The sequence below is a fragment of the Sardina pilchardus genome, chromosome 2 (assembly GCF_963854185.1).
Source record: "Sardina pilchardus chromosome 2, fSarPil1.1, whole genome shotgun sequence".
Classification (NCBI taxonomy): domain Eukaryota; kingdom Metazoa; phylum Chordata; class Actinopteri; order Clupeiformes; family Clupeidae; genus Sardina; species Sardina pilchardus.
In genome coordinates, this window is record NC_084995.1 from 22,885,123 (window position 1) to 22,898,327 (window position 13,205).

Below are 13,205 nucleotides of genomic sequence, written 5' to 3' on the forward strand. Positions count from 1 at the left end.
AGGAGCGCGCACACGTGTGGACACCCACACAGCCCAGACGCAGCTCACAGTAGAAGCGCTGTTGTACAGCGAATGAGACACACGCTCACCCGATGCACTCCTCAACCACCAGACATAGCATATGAAAGAAGGAGGCGTGTGTCGCTGATCTTTTCTTTTTAAAAATATATTTAGAAAATCAAATTTATTTTATTCATTCTTTTCTTTTCGGCTGGACACTGAAATACGATTGATCAAAACCATGCTGGACTGAGGGCAGTGGCTCGAAATCAATGGGTTGCCTTTGAAATCGTTTTCGGCGGGGAATCTTTTTTTCAACACAGAGGGACTACGAGAGAGAGTGCGCGCGAGGGGTTGTGTGTGAGTGACAGAAAAAAGAACGAGGGAGGGAGGGGAGGCGGAAAGAAATAATCTTTCAACGATGGAACTTACAATGGAAAACATTGGCAACATGCATGGCGTCTCCCATTCTCAGGCGGGAGACTTGATGAATTCTCCTCACGGGCGACCGTCATCAGCATCCCACCGGAACTTAGTATCGCACGGACGCTCGGCCATGGTCTCGAGCATGGCTTCTATCCTGGAGGGCGCCGGCGATTACCGGACGGATCCTACGCTCTCCGGGCACCTGCACCCGGCGATGACCATGTGCGAGTCCGGCATGAGCCTGTCCAACACGTACACCACCCTGACCCCTCTCCAGCACCTTCCACCGATCTCCAGCGTCTCGGACAAGTTTCATCACCCGCACCCGCACCCACACGCGCACCACCATGCCGCGCATCAGCGCCTCGCGACAGGCAACGTTAGCGGGAGTTTTACCCTGATGCGAGACGACAGAGGCCTGGCGTCCATGAGCAACCTGTACGGGCATTACCCCAAAGACATGTCCGGAATGGGACCGCAACTGTCGCCGCTCTCCAACGGCCTCGGCTCCTTACACAACTCCCAGCAGACGCTATCCGCGTACGGGCCCAGTGCGCACCTGGCCAACGATAAAATGCTGTCCACGGGAGGGTTTGAATCCCACGCGGCGATGCTCTCCCGTGGCGAGGAGCATCTCGCTCGGAGTTTAGGGGGACACGGGCACGGTATGATATCTAACCTCAACGGCATGCACCCGCATAGCCACCTACACTCACAGGCAAATGGGTCCATGTTGGCCGAACGAGAGAGGCATGCTGTCGGGGCCGGGCAAGGTGGAGGGTCTGGACAGGTGGAGGAAATCAACACCAAAGAGGTGGCACAACGGATCACAGCAGAGCTAAAACGCTACAGCATACCTCAAGCAATTTTCGCCCAGCGGATCTTGTGTCGCTCACAGGGTACTTTGTCAGACCTCCTGCGGAACCCGAAGCCATGGAGTAAACTGAAGTCCGGCCGGGAAACATTTCGGCGCATGTGGAAATGGTTACAGGAACCCGAGTTTCAACGGATGTCAGCTCTCCGACTAGCAGGTTTGTTGTGTAGCCTAGACCTGGCAGTTTCATTAGATAAAACGAAATGAAGAAAAACACCAATAAATGTTTTATTCGTTTTGTACAACATATTAGTCCCCGAACTGCTGATAATACTGAAAGGAAATATGTGGTGACACATTTAAGGGATGTAACTGTATTTCCCGATGGCATAACAACAACATGCTCTGTTTTCATAAATCTAGACAGAGCAGAGTTTATCTCGGACCGGTGCAGACAATCTATCTCACCTTTTGTTTCAGTGTTGCCATGATCACGTGTAGGCCACGATCACGTGTAGGCCACAACTAAAGCATGAGTTGTTTCTGTACACAACAGAAGTTATGCAAACGTAATGATGTGAAGACCTACTGTACACTAATGCAGACACTGGACTCTGATTTGAATTTTATAACCACAAACATAAACCTAATTAGAGAGGATGTCTTAATAGCCTATAAGCCTATAACCAAAAACATATCCTTTTTTTAGAGCTGGTGTCACCAAATCAAATAGACTATTTGAAAGCTATATGTGTTTTAATTCGGTTGAATAGTTTACATGCACACCTGTGTGTTTGGAAAATTAAATTTGAAATTGAAAGTAACATGAACCGAAATCGTTGGATAAATGTGCCATCGGCCATTTACGAAATGATTTTCTGTCAGTTGACGGGTGCTTAGGCCGCATGGTCTTCCAGCAGATGGGGGATCTGAAATTGTGTTCGGCTGCCTCAGTGGAGGGGACAGACGTGGTGGTCGTAGCCTTCTCCGCCGGGACTCGACAGCCGTTATAAGCTGCGAGGTGCAAACAAGTTGGGCCTGAACGTGGAGAGATCGTCGGGGGTGCGTGACCTCCCGTTGATCAATAACCAAGTTCCCAGTGTCCCTTTTAAATGGAGCACACCAATCAATTCTCGATTCGGTTCTAAAAGGCAGCTAACCACTGCCTGGTCAGCACTGGTCAGCTTTTCATTAAGAACTCTTTGTTTAACTCCATTTTATTTGACCGTGACATTTGTGGTTGCAAACGGTGTTTTTAATCGAGCGAGCGCTATCATTTTGCGTGGCAGAGAAAGACCCACATCCCAAGCCTTGTATTCCTTAAATTATGATGTTGTATTCACTATTGATATATCGACTTTTCTTTACCCAGATTTTGCTTTAAATCGAGAACCAACAAGACATTGCTGAAATGTAGAATTGTCGTCTGTCCCATTGCTCTGGCGCATCTCCTGAATGAATAGCCCACATAACCGTGATATGTTCTTGTTCACTTATTTACAAGGATTGAATAGCAGGGTATACCTGTGACAGTATGTACTGTAGCCTAGATCCTGAATTATAGGTCACATCTAGCATCTCCGATCAGCCATACCAGTGGAACAATCGTTCTGTGAAGAATATAATATTAGGCGTTTATTCAATCTTTCACTCTGAACATGATACTACATAACCTCTGGGGATATATATCAGGTATCAACTTCAGCAGAAAAATATCTAATTAGTTAATGTAGCCTAATACATATTGTCATGGTTAAACACTCTGTTGTGGAGAAGATAATCAAATGTGTTGGCCACAGTCAATCTTTTTTTGTGAATGGGATTTATTTCTCACTGTATTATCAATTATTATTACCCAATTCAGCTGCCAAAACAGTAAAATGCATAATTTGGCCTTATATTTAGTGCATGGAACTTTCCAGAAAATAAACAGATTATTGACTTGTGGCACCCTTAGAGAGAGCACAGAGCAGAGTGGGTCTCTGGCTGTGGTTCGGGAGGTCACTGTCTCTGGCCCACCTCTGCCACATGTTCAGACCATGCAGGGATGAATGCTTAATGGCCTGTTCATCAAATGGGATCAATTGCTCAGCCAACATGAAGAGAAATATGTATTTCATTTCTCTCTCTCTCTCTCCCTCTCCCACTCACTCATTCACCCACTCATTCACTCTGTCTCTCTGTCTTTTCTGTTCTTTCAGTATGCCTACACACGCACACAACACACGCACGCACGCACGCACACACACACACACACACACACACACATGCACGCACGCATGCATTATTCTTCATCATCACCCCACTGGTTAAATAGTTTCATTATTCCTTGTATTGTTACTAAAAGCATTGTTGGTAAAAAAAAATCCAAGAGGTGTTGCTTTCTACATAACATGGATTGCCTCAACTGCTCATGTCATATTTGATTTAGTTTTAGTTTGTAATCAGTATTGTTACTTTTTAAAATGATAGGCTATCAGCAGTGACAACTCTAGCCTGCAAAAAGATGTAGATGTATCAAGGTGAAGGAAAGTAATGGTCCAAAAAAAGGTCATCTTCCCATCTGTGAATGCTGATAGACGTAATTTGTGTGATGTCTTATTGTCTCTAGACATCTATCTATCTATCTATTTATCTATCTATTTATCTATCTATTTATCTATCTATCTATCTATCTATCTATCTCTCTCTCTCTCTCTATCTGTCTGTCTGTCTGTCTGTCTGTTTGTCTGTCTGCCTCATATGATAGAGAGTGTGGCTTTTAGCCTTCAAATGCTTGCACAATAGTATGCAAAAATCATGGCCAAACCACCTCATAAAAATACAAGAATCCCTTCACATTCATACCTGAATCTGCAGCTGGTGCTGTGTAGGCTGTGTGGTCCATCTCAGTGTTTTACACACGCACACACACACACACACACACACACACACACACACACACACACACACACACACACACACACACACACACACACACACACACACACACACAAACACAGAGAGAAGCAGCAGACCCCTGATAGAGGGAGAGAAGCGCTGAGCTCAGTGTCTATGCTCACACCGCGGGAGAGAAGTCCCTCTGGGCCTGCAGAGAGACAGAGAGAGAAAGAGAGAGAAAGAGAGAGGCAGAGAGAGAGAGAGAGAGAGAGACAGAGAGAGTGAGCACTGTAGACACTGGGCCCCCCTCTCCACTTCAGTTCCCAGTTACTAGAGCAATCCATAAACAGTATACATACATATACATACATACAGTATACAGTCCCTTGAGTTTCATGTGACAGCTGTGCCCTACTGTCGTGCTTCTCAAACAGTTGTGAGAACGTTGTTGGAATATTTTGCTGGAACTTGTAGACTGTGAAGAAAGAGAGTGTGTAGGAACAACAGTCCTGTGAGACATACAGTACACTCACACACACACACACACACACACACACACACACAGCCTTGTACAAACAATCAGCTGGCTGGGAAAATAGGCGGTCTAGAATGACTCATTTCTCCTGGTCAATACCAAGGATACTGACATGCATACTATCTGCCACTAATGGCAGGGGTCTTTTAAAAGATATTTTGTTTGCTGTTTTCTTTTTCTTTGTCAGTCAAAAAGATGTAGGGAGATTGACTGTTCGTGGTTGATCATTGCTGACCTTTAAATGTTATACCATCATGAATGCATTCAGGCTTTTCTTTCTTATGTATATGCTTTTATTGTACTCAATGTCATTCCCGCTGTCATTGACTTGTGTGTTGTAGCACATTGACACGGTAGGGTAGTGTTAGTCAGAGCCGTAGTGGTAAACACTTAAACATCAGGTCACGACAACAGGCCGTGACATTGTGTGAGATCCCTCAAGGCCACTCAGACTGTTATGGGATCAGTTTGCCAGAGTCAAGGACCCTTCTCTCTAATGCAGCAAAGTCTTTTGAGTGAGCATGAACTGTTGGCCAAGACCTAGACTACAGCATCTCTCTGGCACTTGAATGCATCCACAAGAAGGGTTGAAATCAATCTGAATACTAAGTTTGACACTCTTGGAGCAAAGGGATCCCCGAGGTACATGACAACAAGGTCACCAGGGTCTTCTGCCACAGAAAACCCTGGTATGATGATAGTGTCTTTGTTGTTAAAAACTAGTTACTGTATATTTCTGGTGTTGGTTAGTCTGCCTATCACCAGACTAAGCTCAATCTTTTAAGATTTAACATGAGTCTAGGGAGTCTGCGCTGTATTTCTACTGCACAAGAGGCATGATCAATGGGCATATAGTTCAAATGACTGTAAGCATTTGGATAGTCCTTCAACCAATCAGACCAACAATCCAGGTGTGCCTGCTGGATAAGCTAGTTTGTGATTGGTTCCAGCAAACGTGGACAGGAAGCAGGAGAGATAGATGTGCAGGTTTCCAGCCTGAGCTGCAGGGCGAGATACAATCGCTGGCAAATCGGGCTGGGTTTACCCAGTCCAGGTTTTGGTAGGTTCCAATGGGTATGTTGTAGGTGTCAAATGAAGGCCTTGGGCCTGGTTTCTTGGATAGTGTTGGTCTGGATAGCAGCGTGGTGATGACATTCAGCTTTAGATAGTCATCCATGATTATCTCTGGCTCTTGAGCGTGTCTGGGCCTCCAGAACTGGGCCAGTGCCGGCCCTCCTTTGGCCCAGAGCCATCCTCCGAGTCAGCGAACAAACAGAAGAAGGAGTCAGAGAGTAGCAAGTCACCTCAGTGTTGACCTCAGCCCTGTCCTGAGAGAGCCCTGCCGCCGGCCGGTTCAGCATTCAGCGGAGGATCTGTTACAGTGCGCGTGACGTGGAGATCAGCTTGAAGATGTGGTTTTGAAATGCATCCAACATCGCTATTTGTGTCCAAACTGAACACGGCAAAATACATCTCCCCTGTGGGGTTTTTGGACTTGCTTTGGTTTATCCTCCGTGAATGCCATCAAGCATAATCAATGCTTGTGAGTTTACAGTGGTGAACTATTAAATGTAGGGATGCTGAAGAAGGAGAGGAGAAGTCCATCACTAAAACTGTTGTGTAAATCAGTCTCCGATGTTTATTCAAGCTGAAATATGTTAAGTTCATGATAAAAATCATTTGTCCTTATCATGAATTCTGAACACAAAAAGGCTATAAGACAAAGATCAGATCAATCGATCTTATCTGTAATTGGTCATTTTTCCTCATATCTGTTTTTATAGCTGTGCGTTGAGTTACTCTATCTATGGCATATGTCAAGTGCGGTGATTGTACAGTATGTTGTCCTTCACAGTGAACAGCTTTCTTATGTCCTATTCTTCCTGTGAAAGCTTTATGAGTAGCATCTCATCATAACATTGGTTTGAACTCGGCTTCTTCAGAAGTGTCATTTTTCGCTGCGGTCTACAGTAGCATGGGATTGTTCCTGCGGCGTGGCACTCCAGTGCTGTGGTGAATAAATCATTCATTTCAGACACGGACAGGAAAAGGTGTTAAATTCCTTGTGCTGTGCTGTAGGTATAGGGGAATATCCCACAGTGACCGAACAGCAGACAAGTGCACCACACAGACAGTACACAAGCTCCAACGGCAATGCACAGTTGGTTTGTGGCGGTCAGAGGTATGTGTACTTGGGATCCGTAAAGGTGCTTCTTCACACTACATGGGCTGCCACAGAGCCCAATCGACAGCCCAGCCTGTCAGAAATCGCCTGTTGTGTGGTAAAATGGTGCCTGCTTGCCTGTGCTTGTGGGAATATGTCTGGGCTTTGTGAATGTGTGAGGGTGTGGGTACGTGTGTGTGTGTGTGTGTGTGCATGTGAGTGTTTTAAGAAGGTGTAAGTGTGTGTGTGTGTGTGTGTGTGTGTGTGCAAATGTGTGAGCAAGTCTAACTCCCCTGTGAGATTGTACTCTGCATTTTCAAGCTACCCCCCCGCCCCCCAACCGTGCCAACTAATGACCCCCAAGCTATTGTCCAGCACAGTCCAGGTGAAGTATTTGTGTTCAGTATTATGGCCCAGTATGCTCAGGCTGTGTGATGTGGGTAAAGAGGGCAAGAGCTTTCAGCTGGTGATCCAGTCCTCCTCATTCTCTCTGCTGCTGCTGCTGCTGCTGCTGCTGTTGCTGCTGTAGGGAGCCATCACAATGGCTGCGGCTTTATCATTCTCATATGTTTGCCTGCCTGGCTTTGCACATGGTGGATCAATACATGCTGCTTCCCTTCCCCCATCGCTCTCTGCCTCTCTCCATCTCTATTTCTCCCTGTCTCTCTCTCTCCCTCTCTCTCTCTCTCTGTCTCTGTCTCTGTCTCTGCTTTTTCATCACTGCCTCCCTCCATTCCGACTCCTGATTCTATCCTCCCCCCTGTTTCTGTCTCAGTCGAAAAAATCTCACCGTAAACAAAACACCTCTCCTGAAACGATGAGGGTTTTTACAGGGAAACTTCACACACAGAATCCACAGAATCTATCTAAATTCCCAGGTTGTCTGGTCTCTTGAAAATGAGCAGAAAATCACCACAGTGTGTGCGGGATACATTGTCTTAATGTCTTAATGAGGTGCAGCAATCGCATTTGAGAGGGTCAGGACACAGATGAGGAGTTGAAATGTTAAGTTGAAGAGCTGTCGTCTCCTATGGCACAGCCAGGAGGGTCCCTCACACCCTGGCACTGCTAGTGTTGGATGGACACTGCACACAAGGTGCTGTGTGTTAGCCTGAGGGGATTCTAGTGGTATCATAGCTAGTTTCTCTTCTCTCTCTTCGCCACACACACAGACGCGGAGGCACACACACAAACACTCTCACACACACACACTCTCTCTCTCTCTCTCTCTCTCTATCTCTCTCTCTCTCTCTCTCTCACACACACACACACACACACACACACACACACACACACACACACACACACACAACACACACACACACACACACACACATTTTTCTAACACGTGTACCATCTATCTCTATCCCATTCTCTCTTATCTTTTCCCTCGCACTCTCAGTCCCTCCCTCTCTCTCTCTCTCTCTCTCTCTCTCTCTCTCTCTCTCTTTCTCTCTCCCCTCTCTCTCTCTCTCCGCATGGCACTGTACAGCTCACAGCTCTCTGCCCAGCCTGGCCTCCATTATCACTGTACTGAGTGGCTGATCAATATTGTTATTAGATATCAGAAGAAAGGTGGGTCGTGTTGTGTTGTGGGCGCAGCCACTCATCAGGTTTGGACGGATGTAGGGCAGTGGGTAATGCCCAATGCCAATCCTCACACCCCTGTGCCAACCGGCATATCGATTCTTAACACCTGTCTGTAGGACTTTTGAAGATCTTGAAATATTTGGTGTTTGAGTGTATGAACGGTTTAAAGGGTTTAGTGGTTTATCGTGTACACTGTACATTTTCTACATTATTGGAATTGAGAAAACTAAGTACTAATGCACTTTAGCCACCATAACACTGTTGTTTTTTTTCCCTTTTCAGTATGATAACATTTTGAAAAAAAATCCACAGCCATCTGCATCTTTCCTCAGGACGCCCTGTCTGTGTGTGCTTGCATGTGAGAGCTGAAATTCATCCCTAAACACGTAGCAATCCTTTGGCTTAGAAGTGATTATCTCCATTTCATAACATTCATTTATTTGAATCATATTTAATCAGCGCAGTTATGGCGGCCTGAAAGACATGTTTTTGTCTTGGGATGGGTAACGTTCAAGTGTCCCTATACTTGCCTTTCTAGTTCAAATAGTCACACACAAACAAACAAGCACACACACACACACACACACACACACACAAAAACCTCACACACCTGTCTCAAGTCCAAGAGTTCCCACATCTTCATTTCAGCGCAAAAAACATAGAGATGGCTGGCCTTGACTCATTAATGTGGAAGTTTATGAATTCAACCTCACTGTCTGTTAGTGGTCCACATGAAAGACAGTCGGTGGATGAATGAAGCAAATGATGTGATCTTAAAAGCAGATTTAGTGAGATAGCATTGATTGAGGATAAGAGAGATTTGGCCTTTGTGTAGAGTGGAGGATTGAGGCAGACTGCTGAAATGATCGATTCTCTCCTTAATAATTAATAAGCTTGTGGGTAGGGAAGAGAGAGAGGGAGAGTGTGTGTGTGTGTGTGGGAGAGAGAGAGACAAAGAGACAGAGAGAGTGAGAGAGAGAGAGAGAGTGAGAGAGAAAAAGAGAGAGAGAACAGATTGTAGGTCTTGTAACCAAGTCTGTTCCCGGTAAGCAAAGTAAAACGTGTGGTGAATACTTAAGCTGTGTGTGTGTGTGTGTGTGTGTGTGTGTGTGTGTGTGTGTGAGAGAGAGAGAGAGAGAGAGAGTGTGTTTGTGAGAGAGAGAGAGAGAGAGAGAGAGAGAGAGAGAGAGAGAGAGAGAGTGTGTTTGTGGTGAGGTCAGTATAGCACCACGATTACAACCAATATAAGGGCAAGGGCTTAAAATGAACCTGTTGTCATCTGTGGATGGCTTCTTGCACAGTAAAATGTTAAAAGAATCAGGGATTCTAGGTTAACGCACATCCGTAAATAATATATCTTTAATAACCAGTTTATATTTCAGCAGTCAACCTTCTTTCAATAACCCAAGGTTTTGTCTATGTGATGTTTGAAGGTTGGAGGGAATTAATATGCATGTGTCTACTTGTAGTATAGTGGGGACTTAATTTCTGTGTGAGTGTGTGTGAGTGTGTGTGTGTGTGTGTGTGTGTGTGTGTGTGTGTGCACGTGTGTGTGTGTGTGTGTGTGTGTGTGTGTGTGTTGGCGCACGCGCATGAGTGAGGGACTGTGTGTATGCATGAATTTGTATGAATCTACGTGATTGGACTATAAAGTCTGCATGTCCGTGTTAGTATGACTGGGCATCTGCATGTGTTTTAGATGCAGTGAGAGATAGACAGTGTGTGAGGGAAGATGTGTGTGTGTGTGTGTGTGTGTGTGTGTGTGTGTGAGAGTGTGTGTGAGTGTGTGAGAGAGAGCATATGCGCCTCTATGTGATTGGGTTATAGAGTGTGTCTGCGCTACACATTGTTAAGGCTTATCTGACTTGCGCGGAATCTGTATCGATTTCCTTTCCCCGCTGCCTCTCTCTCCCCCTCCCTCCATCTCTCCCTCCATCCCTCCATCTCTCCCTCTCTCTCCCTCCCTCTCTTTCTAGAGCCACAGCCAGCAGCAGCAGCAGCAGCAGCAGCCCCTCTCTTCTGCTCCCCAACCCCCACCCCCACCTCCATCCCCTCCGACACCACTGGCTTTCCCATCAGCACCCTCCCTCCTACACACACACACACACTCACACACACACACACACTTAGTCTGTCCATATGAGTATGGTCATGTGGTCATATGCATATAGAATGCATACATACATGCACACACTGTCTTTACACACATACACACACATCTGTGCTCTTACCAACCCTTACAAATAGATTGGAATCCGTCATAATTACAGAGACTCCTTCACAAGTAGAGCCCTGTAGAGCTGTGGTATGTACAAGGGACCAGTAGCTCCATCTGTACACAGTGCTCATTTCATAACTGCAGTGTACATGCGCACACACACACACACACACACACACACACACACACACACACACACACACAGGGATGGGCAAAAATACAACTAAACTGTATTTCAAAATAAAATATCAAATACCCTATTTATTTGTATCAAAATAACATATAAAGCCAGAGTAGTCATGCCATGTATCAAAATAAGATAATGTATTACACTCAAAAAGTCACAACTGAAATTCCCTCGCATTGTCAATGCATGCCCATTGCCCAGATTGCTTGATTTTGCACTGTGTAACTCTGTTGATCAGGAAGGATCTTGACCCTTTTAGTTGTCTTTTTTACCAACTGGGACTGTGCAAATGCTAAATGGTGCTATATCGACGCCAAGGGCTATACTGTAAATATGAAATTTTCAAGGCAACCACATAACCGGTACTATGTTATACGATTGGATGACTGCAATTCTCAAGAAAGGGCTGATTAAAGTTCTCAAGAAACTTGGCTAGTGTGAAAGGGCATGTATTGTGTGTGTGTGTGTGTGTGTGTGTGTGTGTGTGTGTGTGTGTGTGTGTGTGTGTGTGTCTAAACATTACTCATCTTGCACTGGATCAAGCCTGGGCAAGTCTCTGTGTAGTCTCTGCACCAGTCAGAGGCTACATTCATTGTTTTGCACTTTTATGATGTCACCAAAAGTGTTAGTTTTACCAAGAATATTTGCCAGTATATTTAAACTACAAACGTACACACCACAAAGCCATTTTCTTCCACCTAATACAATACAAATTGTAAAATACTATTATGTATTTGAAATGCGTATTTTAGATACATGTATCATAAATACTGCCCATCCTTACACACACACACACACACACACACACACACACACACACACACACACACACAGAGACATATACACACGCATATCTGCCAACACATACTCTTACTATCCTACTTCTCTCTCTCACACACACACACACACACACACACACACACACACACACACACACACACACACACACACACATGCACCTGATCACAATGGAGTAGCAACTGCAGTAACTGAGCAGTACAGCAGTACACAACATTACAGTAAAGCAATCTGGTCAACAACTAGGTATATTCTTTGTTTATGTTCATACTGTAATACCAATATCATCACCAATTCATTATAACCTTATTGTATTAAAGATCACTAATTGTATAAAACAGACACACACACTCACAGACACACAAGGGCGGTGAAATTTCAGCGTAATTATGGAAAATAATTTTGGGGTGTGACTGAAAAACTAGATATGACTGAAACACTGCTGTTATATTCTTCAGTAAGAAACTGCATACGCAGCAAAGTGTGTGTATGAGAGAAGTTATATGAACCAAAGCATATTTGTCACCCAAGTGTCATGAATTACTCCTCTATCGTCTGCAGTGCTGCAGTGGTTTGGAATAAATCATAGCTCAGAGTTCTGTCTTACACATTTATCAAAATCAAGGCAATTCTTTTTATGTTCCTTTCGAACATTACCATTCTTTTGTTACATTTTGCATAGAATGAAACAGTATATAGCTTTAAAGGCGTTCATACATGTACTGTTTCTAGCATGTTTTTTTACACACACAGAGATAGAAGAGAGAAGAGAGAGAGAGAAGAGAGCCATTATTCTCCTTTTTCTCTTTCACTCACTCCCACTCCAACACACACACACACACACACAGACATCTTCTAAATACTTAATTTTTCCACCACTTGTTGTCTAGCCTCTTACACTATTCTCTCTTTTCTCTTTCACTCACTCCCACTCCCACTCTCTCACACACACACACACACACACACACACACACACACACTTCTTAATATTACTTAATTTTTCCACCACTTGTTGTCTTCCCAGTTGTCTTGTGTGTGGCGGCTCGAGCTATGGTCTCCTCTCCTCCTGTCTTCAGTCTCCTTTGTCTGTAGCTTCAGTTTCATATCAATCAATCTCTCTGCTAGTGACATTTAATTGAGTGGCTAATCGAAGCCTAAATGGGTCTTGCATCACCTGACTTCACCAATGTTTGTCTATTGAGAGAGTGGATTTAGAACTGTGGGGGAAAAAAGAAAGGGAGGGTAAAGAGAGAGTTCTTGTAGAGGCAGTCCTTGCTCAAAGTGAAACTGGTCTTCCTGTGGTGCCTGATAATTGTTGAGTGGCTCATGTAGTTGAAAGGGAAATACAACAGGTTAGGTTTATTTTGTATAGCCTAGTGTGTACTTGCATCAGCCTATCAAAAAAGGAAACAGTAAAATGTGAGTATTTGTTGTGAAACCATCAGTATGAGGGTACATAAAATTAAATCAAATACATTATTCTGAGAGAGGTTAGATGTTGTCTGGCATGCTTTAAATGTAGCTTATTATTTTAAGCAACTATAACAAAATTCCCCAAACAATTGGAAAGTATTCAGCAAAGGTTGTAGCCAG

The 13,205-nt window shown here is 44.5% G+C and overlaps 1 protein-coding gene across 1 annotated transcript in view; it reads left to right on the plus strand.

The window, feature by feature from the left end:
- Positions 1-421: 421 nt before the first annotated feature.
- Positions 422-13,205, plus strand: part of onecut3b (one cut homeobox 3b) — a 22,287-nt gene continuing 9,503 nt past the window's right edge. Inside the window, exon 1 of the mRNA XM_062551661.1 lies at positions 422-1,457. Within this exon, the coding sequence (XP_062407645.1) occupies positions 422-1,457 (1,036 nt within the window). The remainder of the gene's footprint in view (positions 1,458-13,205) is intronic.